The sequence below is a fragment of the Fringilla coelebs genome, assembly GCF_963513975.1.
Source record: "Fringilla coelebs genome assembly, chromosome: 1".
Lineage (NCBI taxonomy): Eukaryota > Metazoa > Chordata > Aves > Passeriformes > Fringillidae > Fringilla > Fringilla coelebs.
The window spans coordinates 70,256,956-70,274,816 of NC_140028.1; the positions used below are offsets into that span (position 1 = coordinate 70,256,956).

General features: G+C 40.0%; 1 protein-coding gene across 1 annotated transcript in view; it reads left to right on the top strand.

Moving 5' to 3' along the window:
* The window catches only part of COBL (cordon-bleu WH2 repeat protein), a gene marked incomplete at its 3' end in the record, with an annotated part of 151,478 nt that extends 134,212 nt beyond the window's left edge, over window positions 1–17,266 (top strand). The window contains exons 12-16 of the mRNA XM_084205578.1: window positions 8,708–8,811; window positions 10,058–12,066; window positions 12,674–12,793; window positions 15,043–15,297; window positions 17,213–17,266. Coding sequence (XP_084061704.1) covers window positions 8,708–8,811; window positions 10,058–12,066; window positions 12,674–12,793; window positions 15,043–15,297; window positions 17,213–17,266 — 2,542 coding nt within the window. The remainder of the gene's footprint in view (window positions 1–8,707; window positions 8,812–10,057; window positions 12,067–12,673; window positions 12,794–15,042; window positions 15,298–17,212) is intronic.
* Window positions 17,267–17,861: the final 595 nt, after the last annotated feature.

The window sequence follows — 17,861 nt, forward strand, 5'->3', positions numbered from 1 at the left end:
CTGACATGGGATATGTTTGTCTGCACATAGCAGGGTAAGATTGTGGCCAGGTCAGAAATTACACCAACCACGGGCTTTGTACAAACAAATATAACAGCACAGCAGAGCTCTAATCTACTTCAGTTCCCAGAGCACAGAAACAGAAATCTCTAAAAGAAGGTACATGGATTCCAGGGTTTCCACGCTGGGGTCTTTCCTCTATGGTTTTAATTTTCTGTTCATGGTAGCAACTTGAAAATGCACTCCTTTTTGTTTGGTTAGGTTTGGGGATTCTTGTTCAAGCAATCATAATCCAAATATACATTCTAATTAGCAATTAGAATATCAAAACAAATGTCAAAACACTCTAGTCCTACTCTTAGCTCTGCCTCCAACCTGTTAAACCATCTTGGTCTCTCTGCCTGTGAGATCCCCTTCTGACACTGACTGTTTTTTTACAGCAAAAACCCTAACACAGCTATCATATCTCACGATATATTTGTACAGTGCCTGGTGGAGCAGAATCCAGACCTTAGCTGGAGGTGCCAAGGGCTAAACCCATATAAATAATTGACTACATGCAACGTTTGCCTGTGAATGTTTTAATATTAACTGCTGAGTCTGAACATTGTACTACATAGTTCTCTTTATTCATAGCCTTTCTTACAGTTGATGTCTTTGTGTTATGTATCTGTTCACCAAATTTTAATATATAGTGTTAAATGAGTAACAAGAAAACCACAGAGAAGCTGAAATGTTGCTTATGTAGCAGTAAGTACATCTCATGATCTCACAGTGTTGCAACCCTGTCCTCCCATACCCCCTCTTTTCCCATCCCATGTGTGGTGTCATCACGCAAGCTCCTAGGGGCAGGGATCGGACAATTTTACACGCCTGTAAAGCATCATACACACCTACTGTCTGGAGCTTTATAAATAATTACACATTAAAAATTATGTTAAAATAATATTATTAGGAATGCTAGGTCATGTGCTCAAAGTTAGGTAACTTCAATATTAAGGCTCTGTGTGTAATCTTGGATTCTCCTCTTTTAACGTCAATTCCCCCCCTTTTGTACAGTGTGATAATGTCTCTGGTAACAGGGATGGGACTCGATTTTATTTTCTTTCTAAGTTTCAGCACTCAATTAAAAAGACAGATATACCGCTGTTCACTCAGTTCAAATTCTCTTCTGGAATTAATTAATTACTACTTAATTTCCTTTGGCTCTCTTTATGTTACTCATTGCACTGGTATTCACATGCTATGCAGACTTTAATTCATTTCTCTTCACAGTGCTCCTGTGATATGTGGAGGTGGCATTTTCCTGTTTTAGGGAAGGAAAGCTGATGGGCAGAGAGTCAAGGCAGAGTAGTGAACAGATAGACCGTGCCAGGACCACTGTTTTTTCACAGGGCTGAGTATTAAATAGAATTTCATGTATCAGAATGCAGCTCACCTTTTCCTGCAAACTCTGTTCTTGGAAGACATTTAAACATTTTGGTTGAAATAAGATAATAGTATGATTATGGTCATGATATAAATTGTCATGTGGACTGTCACCTCACAGAGGTATGTAGCTTCTCAACTTTAAAAGCAACTAAAATCAGTGTTTTAAAGGGGGTCACTCCTAAGAGTGGTTCTGCTGTCCTGTCTCAGAGAAGAAAAACAACTTTAAAATACCTAATTTTTTTTTTTTTATTCTGAAAATATTTTAAATGCATTGAAATGTTTAAAAAAAGTATTTTAAAATGTGAAGGAAACGTTGTAGTTTTAAAGATAAATAAATACAGGCTTGTGTGTGGCAAAAAGACAAAATACCTTCTAAAAGTCGGAAAGGGATTTTCCCCTCCCTTGAGTGTCTGCTTCAGTAGCCATGAGAGAGGAATATTTTTTCACGTACAGCTAGTAGAGGACATAGGGTGGGGGTGGGGGAACCTTCCAGAGATCAGTTTGTGCTGTGGGTCTGGACAGAGATAATCCCATTTCCTCCCTTTCTCTTGGGAGAATTTGTTACCTTTGGCTCTGGTCAGGGTAGCTGAAGCTGCTGGGAGGACAGTCCTCTTAGTTACCAACCTGAGAAGTACTTTCTGTTTGCTACTAAACTGTTTGGGTTTTGGTGAGTTAGTTTAAAACAAAAGCTTGAAACGGTAGGGGTGGGTGAACCTGTTCTGCTTAATTTTCAGTCCATTCACATTCAAATGTTGCAGGGTTTTGTGTTCCACTTGGGAAGGACAGGACAGAAGGAGAAGTCAGTAGCTGGAGAGAATTCAGCGTGGAAGCTGGTCAGAAGAAATAAAAATAGTGAGTGGCAGAAGGCAGGAAGGGAAGAGAAAAACTGCAGTGAAAAATAGCAGTGTATGTATGTATTATATATACCTCTGTGCGCAAACACATTCCATGTAATTACTTGTAACTGTCTCTGAGAAACAGGAGAAAGTTTAGTTCTGTTATTTCTCTCTAGGAGAGGTTTTGTTTTAACTGGGTAGGCCTGTTTTACTTTTTTGAAAATAGCTTCAATGGGCAGGAAAGTAGAGAAAGGGTTAAAGTGACAGGGAGAACCTCAGGGAAGGAAATTTATTTAATTGAGACCCAGATGTCTGACAGATTTGCAAGCCTCTGCTTCTTACATAGTTTTCCTTCCTTATCTCTGGCTTTCCCTTTCCCCTTGTTCCAGAAAACTCTTCAAATTTGGAAACTTTTGTGCACTTTTTTGCTGGCAGATCTTCGTGGAGGAAAGATATGATGGATATTATGGTTAAGTAATAGATAGTCACAGTCATTCTAGGGCAAGAATACTGATTAGCCTTTCTGTTAAACTCGTCCACTGGAAAAATACTGTGTGCTTCGGACCTGTAGAATATTTTAAATATTATAGAGCAGCTTGGGTTGCTAAAGGCCTGGGGTTGGCTTACGGGAGAGGAAAGCTCTGGTCTTTTTCTGTTTCTATTTTTCTGTGTAAATCAAGAGAAGTTATTTGACTGTGCCATCTTTTAACTTGCCATCTTTTAACTTGCAGTGTTACATTATACAGGTGATGTGACTGTATTAAGATCTAAATCATGCTAGTCCCCTTTCCTGACTATTTCTGGCATTCTGTCTGCCTACGGGCTTTCCTGTGGAGAAGCTGTTGCCAGAGGAGGGGGAGCGGGGGTGCATCCGCATTATAGCAACTACAAGCTGCTGCTTATGCAGCAGGACCTGGAACTGACATATGTTGGGTACTCTGGAAGCTTAAATCACCCTGGTATGTACCAAATTAGAGATTGCTAGCATTGGAACACAAAATGGTACTATGAAAAGCATATCCGTTTGCTTTCTGTTTAGATTCTTGACCAGTAACCATGGAGGAAAATTGTAAAAGGACCATAAACCCAGCTGCCTTTGAAAAATTGATTCATTTTCCTCCTCACCTCTATTTTCAAGTTCTTATTGTTAATTGGGTGGCAGCATATCTGAAGACACTACTGGACCTGTGTATTATAGGATTGAAAAATAGTTAAATTCAATCTGATGATTTTATTCAGCACAGATATAAATGCAGTGAAAGACCTTTGTTTGATGTAGTCCCATAGAACTGGAAACAGAAAACAAACTAAAAATGGAAAGGAAGTGATACCTGTATCTTGCTCTCAAAAATAGGTGCAGCTTTTTTTTTATTGTATAAGAACATAAAAAAGGTTATCTGGTGTTCAACAGAATATGACCGTGTTATTTTTCCCTTTCCTAGTTGCCTGCCAATTTCAGAAATCTTGCATCAAACACAAGTGATGACTTTGCTATCTAGCCAGTCCTGAATTTTTCAGTCTACAACTTTTGAATTTTAACAGTCTTTGGTTAAAAATTCATTCTCAAGTTCACTGGAGGAAGTAGAAACAGAAAATATCACTGGTCAGGTCATGACTGGAGTCAAGTTAGGTGACTAGACTGTCCAGCACTTATTCTAGCTGCTCTCCTGCTGCAGTTATATTACTTCCTTGAATAGAAATGAAAAAAGTTACCTAGCCTAAGAAATGCAAAGAATGGAGAAATGGTCTCTAAGATTGTGGAAACCATTGATTTATGCAGAAAACAGTTACCTCCACTTCTGAAGAGTAGTTTTCGTCATCACTCACAAAAATGAATATATAAAAACACTGAGTTCACTTCATGCCATCTTTCTGGCCTGATTGAATAGCAAATTGTTTTCTAAAAGCTTCAGCCATACATCCTACAACTTGAAATCCTTCAGCATCACTCTCTTCTTTAACACCCACTTTTATATATACAGGAGGTAGAAGCATTTCCCTTTGCAGCATTTGTGTAAGAGGTGAATATCATGGGTTCATTTTAAAGAGGACAGATTTGGAAACATTAACTCATAAAGATGAGGTAATGTAATTCCCCAGTACCAGACTGGGACAGCTGTCTGAGCTGGGAAGGGAGCCTGAATGTTCCAAAGCCCAGTCTTTGCAACTGGAGTAACCATGTCAGTTTTCCATGTAGGTCAGTCCCTCTCAGCTGCCCCAGGCTCATGTGAGAAGCTGAATGCTCTCAATGTACCTCACAGTTGTCACTACATCCCTGCATGTCCTACTGCCCAGTGTGCCTGTATGGATTTGATTTCTTTGCAATGGCTCCGTCCTCCCAGCCCACCTGGTAACAGGTTCATGGGAGCCACGTTCTCAAGTCTTTCAGTATAGCAAATACTGTGCAAAATGAGTGAGATTGCAAGCCACATTCACTTGACCTGAGATGTGTCTGCTGCTAGGCTTCTTCTTACCTGCTGCCATTCAGGTAGGATGCAAGTTTCCCTGTCTTCCACATTAAGAGCCCCAGACAGATGTCTTGAACATCCTACAGCATTTAAATGGCACCAAGTGTCTGCATGTGGATAATTGCATGTCTTCCTCCCTCCCTTCTCTGCAGTTTACATGGGTCTGTGTTGTCTTTAGGCAGGTGTGGTGGGAGGTGTGGTCTCTACCTCTGGTGCCGTAGATGAGGCTCACCAGACCTCCCAAGAAGTGCTCAGAGAAACTTGGGTCAGATTTATCATTTATGGACCCACAGGTAAACCTGCTTTGACTATAACAAAATGGCAGCTTTTCTCATTGCAAATCCCTTGTCTTACCACCAGTCTGGGTTTATTTTTAAGCAGCATTTCCAGCTAGTTTTAGCAGAGAAATTTCTCTCTCTCTTAGAATGTTAACCTTCTCGTAAATGTATGTCTCTCATGGCACTAATTTGGTAAAATGCTGCTGTAAGTTTCATTTTGTCTCCAACTGCGCAAATGACTGCCAAGGAGTAATTAGGCGTTGTAGCCTGAGCTCAGTGGAACATTAAATGCTGTAGTTTAGTAGTCACTTTGCTTCGTTCTGTGCTCTTGCACAAATCTCTGCTAATCTGCATAAGTAATATGTGCGCAGGCTTCCAGGAACCGTGCGCATTTGCCATTTCGAGCTTGGGCTAAATGCTCACCAGTGCTGTATTTTTAGCACCTCATATTTTAACCAGGAAGGCAGCGTAAAGGTTATCAAGTTCTTCCCTAAGTCAAAAAAAAAAAAAAAGCGTGTATGAGAAAATACCACTGGTAATGTTTATCCAGAATGTAAAACATGGTATTGAAATAAGTCATATTTTTCTTGGCTTCTGGCCAGAACAGTTGTCAACAAAAGAAAAGTGTAGAATGGAAGAAGGCTATGGAAAAAAAAAATTTGAGGCCCTTTTGTTTTCCTTTTCCTGTGAGAAAGAGTCTTCTTAGGCATATTTGTAAGTCATGTGAGCTACTGGAAACTACCAGACCTTCACCTCACAAAACACATAGCCCATTCTAAATTCCCAGTGATAAGAATTTTCAGAAAAGCCCTTGTGATTAATCTACACCTTCTGGCTTGCTTTGTAGGTGAGTTTGGAGATGCATTGAACAGTAGCTCTTCTAGAGATTTAGAAATGCAAAAGAAAATATCTGCTTTTTCTGAGGCTCCCTCTGTAGCAGCAAATAAGAATCCTTTCATTTTCAATGCATTGTTCTCTTTCCTTCGGAAAAACGCTGTGAATTGGATAATATTATCCCAGTTGTCTAAGTAAAGAGATTGAAGCAGAGATTGAGAGGCAAATTATGTATAGTCACTGCATAAGTGCTCAGAGGATAATGAAAGAGACCACTGCTGACTGTTGTGCTCAGCAAGGAGAGCATCATTTTGCTATGAAAATTGAAAGATTCTCACTGATAGATGAGAAAAGAGCTGGTCAGTGTGCAGTGCAATGGACCTATGCTCCATGTTTGAAGCCCAGGAATGCTTGTTCCCTTCCCAAATATGTTTTTCTAGACAAATTTCCCATAAAATTCTCAAGCCTATTTTTTCCTGTAGGAATTCCAGCACGGACAACCTTAGTATTACAGATTTTGGCTGCATTGTAGAAGAGTCAGGTAATAGACAGGAAAATATAATCAGGTAGCAAAAGGGTGGCGAGCTGACATAGTCTTCATGAAGTTAGGTCTCGTGAGTTTACAGATTTTTCTTCCAAGGCTTTGGAAACAACTTCTCCACAGTAGGTCTGAGAATGAGTCTCAGTGTGTGTCACTTGCCTCCAGCTGTGTGCAACTATTCTGCAAGACCAGCTTTGTAAAGAAGAAAGTGGTATTTGCTTTCCATGATGGATAGACTTGTTGCTTAGCTGGTGCACAATTTGAATGGTTCTCCCATTGTAAATGCTCTGAGTTTGCAAATAAATTGTTTTAAAATGCACTCAGAGTAGAGTATTTTTTATTAATTTTATTAAACTTTCCACTGCAAGAACAATATGAAATTCAGTTCGTTCCTTCTTTCTGCCATCTTCACATTGAGAGTTTTCTTTGCCAGTCTTCTCTCCCAAGTCAAATGCTGTAATAAGTGTAAATCTTTTTGTCAGATGGCTCAGATGAGTAATCTCATTGATTTATGGATGCATGTGTGTGTGTGTGTGTGTGCCTCAGGGCACAGAGGGACTGCAGTCCTACAGCGCCAGGTGCCTGCACTGGAGACTTTAACTGATTTGCTCCATCATTCCTCATCAGGGGGAAAACTCAGTTCACCATAAATCTTGCAGCGTGATGTTAAGCCTGAGCATCATAAGATCACACTGGCTTGTGGGGATGTTCAGGGCCTGTCAAAGCTCAGGTCAGTGCCAGATGTTGGAAGAAATTTTACTCCAGTCATAGAGCACCCTCTATCCTTGTCTGTCTTTAAAACAACCAATACTGATTTCCATCTTAGATTCCAGTTTAGGAAACCTCTTAGTTGTATATCAAGCCTGGTTGTTTTGAATTAATCCCATCTGTGTATTCAGATACACAAAAATGTGTGCATGACAGTTTTGGAAGGCTTCCTTGGAGGTGTATGTTGTTTTCATTGATACCACGTTCGTGACGTCAGCTTTGTAAGTGCAAAGCAGTTTAGGTAAAAGTAGAAGGCTCAGGCTGCAGGAGTACTACAAGAGATGTGAAGGAGAGGTGAATGCTAAATAAATAATGAAGTAAAATAAAATCAAATACCTGATGCTTCAACATGTTGTTTCAGTTGCTCCTGGTATAAGCAAGAGAAAAATCAAACGAAGTAGCAAAAAATGATGCTATGTTGTTGGATGAATTTTAAATCAATGTCAGGAAACACGCCTGCATTTTTATTCAGATTCCTATCTTAAATTAAAGAAGAAAAATGGCATTTTTCAGGTAGTGTTTGGTAAACTAACAAAAAAAATCTGTCATGTTTTACTGTATCTGTGCAATTAAGGGTATGATCTTGAAAAGGGCAAATCTGCTTCACACAGCTAGAGTTAGTTTAAGTGTGGCTGGAATGGAAAGCGACTCTTTAAACAGATTAATCACAAGGGCAAAACTTAGATACAGTGTCACAGACCACAACATCTTAAATTTGGGTGAGGTAACTAAAAGAAATAAATTGTCCAATGTGAAATTTTAGTTTCAGTGATTTGGATAAAAATGTTCTGCTGATCAAGATTTTCCTCTAATAAAAAGAACTGTTGTGTACCAGATTGCCATACAGGTGGTTTTTTGCTTTGGTTTGTTGTTTTCTTTTTTTTAAGTGTTAGGGGGTGGGTTTGGGATTCTTTTTGTTTCATTTTCTTTTTCTTCTCTTCTTTTAATAAGCCAAATCAACACTTGGCACCCATTCTGACTTCAGACTTGTCTTAGGTCGTTATACAGCTTCATCAGTTTTCTGGCAAAATCAGGTCCCTTGATGTTTCATTAGAAACTGCTTTCACTCCCTCCCACACCGGAGTGATTGTCTAACAGTACTTTGAGTGTACTTATTTTTCATTACCATGCAATTTTTATTTAATTAAGGTGCACATATATTGTTACAGCGGGTGCACAGGATTGTTAGTGGTCTGCCTTAAAACTGTATGTATGTGCAAAACCTTTGTCCTGGCATATGCTGTGTTTCTGCAGTCCAGCTGAAATGTGTGCTTCCCACTGAAGCCAGGCCATTTCTTTGCAGGCTTTATTAATCGTAATCTTTTGATTACCAGCACACTGGGTTTGCTCAAGCCCCACTGAGATCTTTCCTAGATGTGGATGTGTCAGTACGGTGGTTTGTGTGCAAGGCCACACATTTTTCATACTTTGGGGAATGAGTTTGAGAACCCCAGTGGGAGCAAAGGGGCTGAAATTATAGTGTGTTTCAGAGCAACAGTGGAAGGTGAAAGAAAGGGGAGAGACTCGATGATTTTCTTCTCTTTCCTTCAGCAGGCAAGATGAAGCAACAGCTTTGGCTAAGCATGAGAATGAAGATACATTCATTGCAGCACAGTTCCAGCAGACTTTGGCTGACCTGGATGAAGATTTAGAAGGTAAGAAAGTGTGTGTTACCTCTGAAGTGCAAAAGACACAGCCAGTGGATGCAGAATCAAGCTGTACTCTTGAGACACCCTGTATGTTTCTCACTGAGATCACGGGGAACAACTCGTGAGTGTGAGGTAAAATGTGGTCCTCCCAAAGTGGCTCCTTTGCTTTAGGAGCAGACACCCTTTATAGGCTCTCACTGAATATTTTTCAAACTGCACGTCAGACTGTTGTTGTATTTCAGTGTCTTCTCCCAAAAAGAGACGAACAGCAGTCAATGGACATATTTTATAGGCCAAATTTAGGATCATTTCACTGAATTCAGTGAAGCTACATCAGTTGTGAATTTAGCCCTGCGTTTAATGAAGACTCCCTCTGTCTTTATTTTATCATTATGAAGTGGAAAAAGATGGAACATTTTTGTACCCAGTGTCTCCTCTGTGTTAACAGGCACATTTAAAAGTTAAAAATGGAAAACATGAAACAGTGGGAAAAGATAAAATGCCATATTGAGCTCCTCTTTTTCCTACTGTGAAAAAAACCCAACTTCTCTGTTATTGGTTTGTCAACAAATTACCTTGATTTCTTTTTTTTTTTTTAACTTCCCATCTTCATTTTAATATTTCTGCAATGGAATTGAGTCTGATTTGATTTCTTGTGAGTTCTCAGACACAGCCATTCCTTAGCTTGTGTTGTAACCTTTGATTTATACCAGCAAATTTGAGAGGATATATAGCCCTCTTGCACAATAAGGCTTCTGGAGTCACTGGTAATAAAGGGTGAGAAGAATGGAGAAAAAATAAAAGTACTGTTTTTTTGTTTGCTTGTTCAAGGAAATCCTTCAGCTGGGCTGTTATTACTAACCAGGTCTGGGAAATATGATTTGGAGTTGCTTGGTGTTTCTTAGAAATGTTTTTACTTTGGAGTCATGTGGTGAAATGTTTATCACTTAGATAAGTTAGTCAAAGATAAGGTATGAACAATAGATGAAATTCTGTTTTCAGCTGCATTTGTCTGTTTCCCACTGGCTGAAGCAGAACTGCAGGAATATTTTGCCAATCCTAATCAGCAGCCCAACAATAGGAAGGACCCGGACGTCTCCTTTTTTTGTAATACAGGCATTTAAAAAAAACCTGTTACTGAATGTGTAACTAAAATACATGGTTTGCTTAAACTTGTACTTGCTGTTTATGTAATTTATAGTCAAATTGCCTAAATACTGCCTATATGTAACATTGTATGTGTATTTTGCAGCAGTGGATGATGTCAGTAACTCTGACTCTGACTACACCAGTGAAACCTTGAACCCACATATAAGAAAAGTTGAGGCCACCCAAGATGTTTCCATTTCTGTTCCAGTAACAATCATAGATGATGGTCCAGAAGTTAGCACCTCTAACTCTTATGAAAATCAAGAGGTGGAGATTAAGGTTTCACAGAATATATCAGCGGACTCTGTTAGTGCAAGAAACTTCACAAATAAAAACAACAATGCAGGTTCCTTTGATAAGGGACACACAGATGGTGGAGCTGTATACAGGGACCTAATATATCAGCAACCCTCTGAAAATGAGTTTGTTCACTTGCCTGTGGAACAGAGGAGAGATATGTTTGAATCTCTCACATCCTCCTTTGAAAAAAGAAATGAGAAGAACTTAAGACTGGAACCCTCTCCTAAACATGGTGTGAAGTCTGAGGAATGTAAATCCAAGCTGAGTCCATCTCACTCCAAAGCCATGGCTGAAATCAGTACAGCAAAAGAGAAGCTAAATCCAGTTAATGAATGTAGTAGCAGGGAGAGATCTCTGAAAAAAAGTAAATCAGAGTTAGAAATCAAATGGCCACCAGCAAAAAAACCAGAAGTAGAAGTCCCATCCACACCCACATGGTGCCATCGTGCCCAGAATTCAGGATCAAGCTACGAACCTAAAATGGGTTTGACAACGTTTAAAGTTGTCCCTCCCAAACCCGAAGTAAGACATTTTGATAGAGGAGTTTCAGTCTCCACTGGTGCCATTAAGATAGATGAACTGGGCAATCTCATAGGCCCAAACACCAGTGTTAGTAAGCATGTACAAGGTTTTTCTTCTGATGAAAGTGAGGAAATTCATATTGGGAGAGTGAAGGCATTCTGGAGGTCAAGTTCTATGGAAAAGCAAAGTGATGACTCTGCTGAGCATTTTCCTAAAAAGTCACCAGTCGCCACAAACTCTAAGCCCTTTACCATAAAACATGAACACAAACCTGTCAGTCCTTCAGGTCCAAAACCTGCAGCACCACAAACTGTTACTGCCCAGGTAGCTGAAAGACAATCTGAGAATGAAAGGACCAAACCAGCTCTTTCAGTCACACAGTCCCAGGTAACACCATTAGCAGCCCCAGCCGTTAGTAAGGACAAGCTGGAACTCCCGTTCATAAAGCCACACAGGAGAACTTCAAGTCAGTATGTTGCCTCTGCCATTGCAAGACACATCAATGCAACTACCTTTAAATCTGACACTATGGAATATAATGAGAAAGATGAAAACAAGCAAGGAGCAGGAGAGGTTAAGAATGAAGTGGAAGTTTCACCAAAAAGATGTATTATTGTGGCCAAATATAGCCCTGTGGAAACAGAATCAGCAGAAACAAGAGAAACCCTTTCAAGTATTTTTGCTTGTAGTCAGAAAGCATCCCACAGGTTTACACCTGGTGATAATTCTGGCGTGGAAAACAAAGTAGTTAATATCAGGGCACCAAATCAAGCAACTCCTGTGAGTTTCTATAAAAAGAATGCCAGTGTCCCACTTACTAAATCCTCTTCAAAGGATAACAACAGCGCAGACGATGATCATGGTTTAAACAGCAAGCAAAGTGTAGCAGAAAAAAAGACTGTGTTTGACCAGAAGTGTGAGACTTTGATCCATACTAATTCAGCATCATCCCTCAAGTCTCCTGATCTCCAAGGAGTACCATCCTCTTTCAGCTCATCTTTACGAGTCACTAAATGGCGTCCCACTAATGGTGTACAAGTTAGTTCACTCAAAGCTTCACCTGAGCTAAATGGTGCAGCAGCAAATGCAGAGTCAGAACAGGAGGAGAAACCTGATGATTCAGATGTTAATACTGTTGGTGAACTGGATGTTAATGTGCAGACCAATATTTTCGGACCAAAGAAGAAGTTCAAACCTGTCATCCAGAAGCCAGTTCCAAAAGACACATCATTGCACAGTGCCCTAATGGAAGCCATTCAAACGGGAGGGGGAAAGGAGAAACTCAGAAAGGTAAAGTGGAAACCTCTTTTAACCTGATCAGACTGCAGAGCCCTATATTCACCCTGTCAGACAGCAGAGGTTTGGTAACTTGTATAGTTGCTGGTGAGCCAGAGAACGCAAGGCATTTGAAATATTTATAATGGCAAAATAAGCTGCTGCTTATTCTGCACATCCTGTATATTATGCAACATCATGGCTGCTGCACTAGCTGGGAAGGCAGAGGGTGCATAGACACAGATAAAGGAGAGGTAATTGAGGTTAGTCTAACAGCCAAACCCTCATTTCAGTGTGTTATGTAAAAACAGGAACACACAGCATGGAGAAAACTTGTAAATATCTGCAGTGAAAGAAAATTGCATTTTGTTTTACTAGGGTATAATAGTATGCCACTGACTTCATACTCAGGGGATATGGACTGCATCTCCAAGTACAGCATTACTATCTACACATACCCTTACTGTTCAGTGTGAATAAGGTTTTAAAAGCAGGCTCAAAAAAAGACAAACTGATTAGTCTTCATAGTTTGCATTCTGGTACAAGTGCCAAAAAGTGTTTCCAAGATATCTCTAAGTAAATATCTAATAACAATGTGAGGTTTATTCCCTTCATATTCTAGGTTTCAAATGGTGCATTAAATGGCAATCATGGGAAACCTTCATACACTGAGCCAGAGAATGAGCGCTCAGCCCTACTAGCAGCAATTAGAGGCCACAGTGGCACCTCAAAGCTAAAAAAGGTAAGGAATCAAGATGGTAAGTGATCTTTGAAGGGCATTCTGTTCCTTCTGAGTGTTTTGAGTAAATCCAAATATCCCACAAATTAAACATTGTGCTGCAAAGAGAGAAATTAAGGGGGTAACCATATGACAGAAGACCAGATCTGACTTAGGCAGACAGCACAGCAGGTTCAATCCTATTCTCTGCTATAAAGCTTAAAGGTCTTTCAAACAGTGCTTTTAGCTTAGAAAGAAGCATGTAGAAATCCAAACCAATTACAGGGAGTGTACATAGAAAACATCAACTGTTCATCATTTTCACATTTAGGTGGGGTCTTTTTTAAGAATGGTTTGGTTGGAAAGGACTTAAGCATTATCTAGTTCCAACCCCTCTGCCTTGGGCAGGGACTTCTCCCATTAGACCAGGATGCTGAAGCCCCATCCAACCAGCCCTCAAATACCAACAGGGATGGGGCATCCACAGCTTCTCTGCACAGAGAAGCTGTAGTTTAGGAGTTTGCAGTTGGATTAATATATTCGCATTACCTACCCTATCTATCCAAAACACACTAACAAAACTTCCTGAAAACACACTAGGGCTTCTTCATACGTGCTGTGTATCGGCTAACATGGTGCAAGTTGTATGCAAGTAAGTGATATTGATGTTTCATCAACATTCACCACAGCAGGATGATTCCTTCTCTCTGAAAGATTTATCTAACCATTAAAGCATCTCTTATTCTTAATAGCCAAAACCTGCATTGTTCTAGCCTCAGTTTTCACTCAGTTGACTAATCCGGCCAAAGATGTGTCCTTGGCAAGGAGGTTCCCATTTCCCTCGTGCAATGACTCAGTTCATTAGCACATATCCAGATAGCTGGCATGAGATAGAAAAATTCTCTTGCCTGTGTTAGGGATTACTTCACCCCTCAAATATCCTACTGCCCTTGCTGCAGGTAGGGCACAGCTTCCTCTGAGCCTGAGAGCAGGATGTGCTAAGCAGCAGCAATCTTCACACGTACTTAACTGCATTCTGCATTCATTAGGAATAAATAGCAATTTGTGTAAAAGAGGCTCTGACAATGAAGTCATTGCAGAGACTTTTTGGAATACTTTCCTCTGGCAGAGAAGTTTTTGCCATGATTTTAAAGGAAGTCACCCAGAAACCATATGCTTTTTCACACCATGTCACCTGTGCTAGTTAAGTCAGTGCGTTTGTGTGTGTACAGGGAGCTGTACAGATGTGGTGTCCCTTTCATGTTGTCTCAAATGTTCACCTTCTATCTAACACAACATGATGCTCATATATGTATTGTGTATATATATATGTATAGGGAAGGAATGTAATACAGGAGCTCTCTGTGGATTATTTTAGGGAAGATGAATCCTTTCATTTTTCACCACAGAAGCTGTGCTGCAGTTTGTCTGAGAAATGAATTTTAATGGATCTGCTTGGAAAACTATTTGGCTCATAGTACTGAATTTCTTAATAATTGCTGAATCATTGTAATTGCTAACAATTCATCATGATTGTTACTAGTATTAATGGAAAAAAGTATCTCTTGACACAGTTGATGGAAAAGCTGGCTTAATCTGAAAGACTGTCTTCTTCGCCTGCATGCATTTAAAGTAGGATGAGTTTCCAAGCTGGTAATTTGTGCAGAAATTTTAGTTTCTGAAATTCCACAGAAACAAACTTGGAAGAATTATCAATTGATTTTGTCCTCAGTGCTTTCACATAGCTCTCTCTGGTTTGTTTTTTTTAAAGTACGGCTGGAAACTTAATGACTTTTTTTTCAGTGAAGCTATGTCTGAGAGCTCAGATCTGGAAGAGCTTCCCTGTCATCTGAGATTATTTCTGTGCAGCCCAGACAGCAAAAAGTAATCATATTCCTGGGTGGCTACTGCAGCCTTCATATATCTTCCTGATTCCAAAACCCTTGTGGTTGTTTCCAAATTAATACCAAGTCCAACTTTCTCTCTTACCTTACATGCCAAGAAGAGTTACAGGATGCTGAAGCTCACAGTAAATAAAGATTGAGTTTCTGAGACAGATTCAGTGCCAAGTCCTCAATGCTGGTAATCAGCCCAGCTGAGTGATGTGAGTGAGTAGTAACAGATGTTCAACCCCATGAGCAAACAAAAGTTCTGTGGTTTTACATCATCCAAGAAAAGTGAAATCGGGGTACTGAAAGTGAATCTAATGTCAAATAATTACAGTTTAGCCATGCTTGATATTAACCACCTTCTTTCAACTGCATGATGAGCAGATCTCCTCATTGGCCTCCCAAGAGCTGCAGCGTTTTAGGGACGCAGAACAGTCCTCACAGAAGGCAGAAGACCTTCAGGAAGAGAAGCTGTGTATCCCACCTGCCCCTGCCCAGCCACCACCACCACCACCTCTCATTCAGCTGTCAGCAGCAGCTCCTAAATCCTCTGCCACAGCTTCAGGTAATCCAGTGGAGGCAAGGCAAGCCCTGTTGGAGGCCATTCGCTCTGGTGCTGGGGCAGCAAAGTTAAGAAAGGTAAATGTACTTTTATATTTTACTGTGGATGAAACAACCTATGCTTGCCATGTTTTCAGAACCATTTTGAAGCTGTTCTAGGCAGTCATTTCTTTCTTCCATCAGAAGAAGGTACATGCACTATTTCTTCTAACTGAATCAAAGATCAGGAATGTATTTGAAACCTTTGAACAGCTAATGAAACACACCCATGCATATATGCAACTATGTGAACAGACAATGTGTTTTATTAAAGAGACCATCAAGAGCATGACTATAATTTCATTTTCATGACCTTTTCATTCTGTTTTATCTGGGATAATACTGGATATCCTTTAGACAAGGTGAGCCTAAGAAAGATCAAATATGAGACCCTGAAGCAAATTTATAAATAAATATTCTCTCCTAACTTCTGCAGTGTGTGCTAGACCTTGATTCCCAACACTTAAACCTTGATCAAATGTGCTGAGAGCTGTCAGTGAAACTGTGAGGTCAATTTAATGTCTGCCTGAACTTTAATAATTGAATTATGTGTGTTTCACTTTTGTGGTTAGATGTGAATCGGTCAGCTCCCAGATGACTAAATGCTCAGTTGCCTGAGTGTGATTTTTGGAGTAATTTTACTTATCTCTTTGATCAAATTTTGTTCTTCCCAATCTCAAGTTACACTGTGTTTCTTGGTAAAGAGAAGCAGATCAATTGTCCTGAGTGGAGGCATCCCAATATTGCACTGCAGTATCCAAGAACAGACTTTGATTCAGGGACTTAAGGGAATGTAGAAAAGCAGATGTAGTTTTCCCAACACATGAGTTAGCTGGTGCCAGCCTTAAATGTGTAAATAGACTTTAATCTTGCTCACTTGTCCTCATTTAAATAATTTTATAATACACTCAAATTTTAATATTCAGAAGTTGTCAAAAAAAAATCTGGTTTCTGATAAACCAGAAATTCCACAGAATCAGACAAATGGCACAAGCAAAGCAGTGTTTCAGGGAAATTTACATCAGCGTAGTCTGATTACATCAGGAACCTGGATGTGCAGTTAATTTTTCATGTGAAAAATCACATCTATGTTATGCATACAATTATGAGGAGCAGCTGAGCTCACACTTGGTTTGTTCAACTTGGAGAAGGCTGAGGAGCAACCTCATTGCAGTCAGTGCTTTCCTTGAGGAGGGCAGCTGAGGGGCAGGCACAGTCTCCTCTGTGTGGTGGCCAGCAATAGATCCCAAGGGAATGGAATGCAGCTGTGTCAGGGGAAGTCCATACGACGGTAGGAAAAGGTTCTTCCCCCAGAGGGTGGTTGGGCACTGGAACAGGCTCCCCATGGAAGTGATCACAGCACCAGCCTGAGAGAGTTCAAGGAGCAGCTGGATGATGCTCTTAGTCATATGGTTTAGTTTTAGGCATTCCTGGGAGGAGCACAGAGTTGGACTCAGTGATCCTTATGGGTCCCTTCCAGTTTGAGAAATTCTGTGATTCTAAGGCTACAAATTATGAAGAAGTCAGGCCTTTTATTTCCCCACTTGACCAATTGACAGGAAAAAATGGGATTTGGACATGGAAGGGTACTTCATGCAGTTGTTTTCTTGATACTTCCAAATCTCTTGTTCTTCCAACTGCATTGCTCTTGCAGAAGTCTCTGAGGGAATCCATAGCTCTGCTCATGAAAACAAGTCTTTATCATATCTTTGGGGATTTATTTCAAAACACTTGGATAACCAGTGCAGGTCATGAAAGTACACCAGATAGATGTATTCTGCTAAATACTGTGCCTGTCTTGTCTCATTTCCAAGACAGAATAATTTTTGCTACTTTTGACATTGAAACAACAGAAGAGTACATTTCATTATATAGGTCTCTTATGAAAATAAAAGAGAGCAGTGTTTTTTCCAAGACAGAGTATGATTTTCTTATTACTGTGCTGTCCTTCCAGATACTGGATATGCAAGCTAGTCTTATGTATGCCAAAGTCATCATGACACTTTGACGTCTGAGATCTCATGCCCTTGATAACTGGTTAAAGTAAAAATGTTGTCAGATTTCTGAGAAGGCTTTCGATCCACTGTGGTTTATATCTCTTCAAGTTTTATGCATTATATTAAGAGCCAAATTCTGATCCTTCCCTGCAATTGGACTACTTGGTGAGAGCAAAAGTTGAATCCATAGAGGAGAGTGAACACATAATAGCTGAATATCAAGGTTTTCTTCCTTTACCCATGTCTAAGGAACACTGAGTTTTTTGTAGGCAGTGGCTGACAGGTTACTTTGTGCCAGGGCTGAAGCAAATTTTTTCTTTGTTTTGCCTCCTCTGTCAAAGTTCTATGATGTTGTGATTTGGAGATGTGAGCACAGCACTGGTTTTGGCTTTGCTTCCTAGAAGATTTTGGTTGCAGCAACTAGGCAGCAGAGTAGGTAGTTCAGTTCAGTAATGGCATCTGTTTCTCTTCCATTGTCTTCTCAAAGTCTCCTGGGACAAAGACTTCTGACATCAAAGTCATTTGTTTAGTTAATATTGTGGAGAACTGGGAAAAATCTGTGCTGCTGACAGCAAAGTCGTTTATTTAGCTAATATTGTAGAGAGC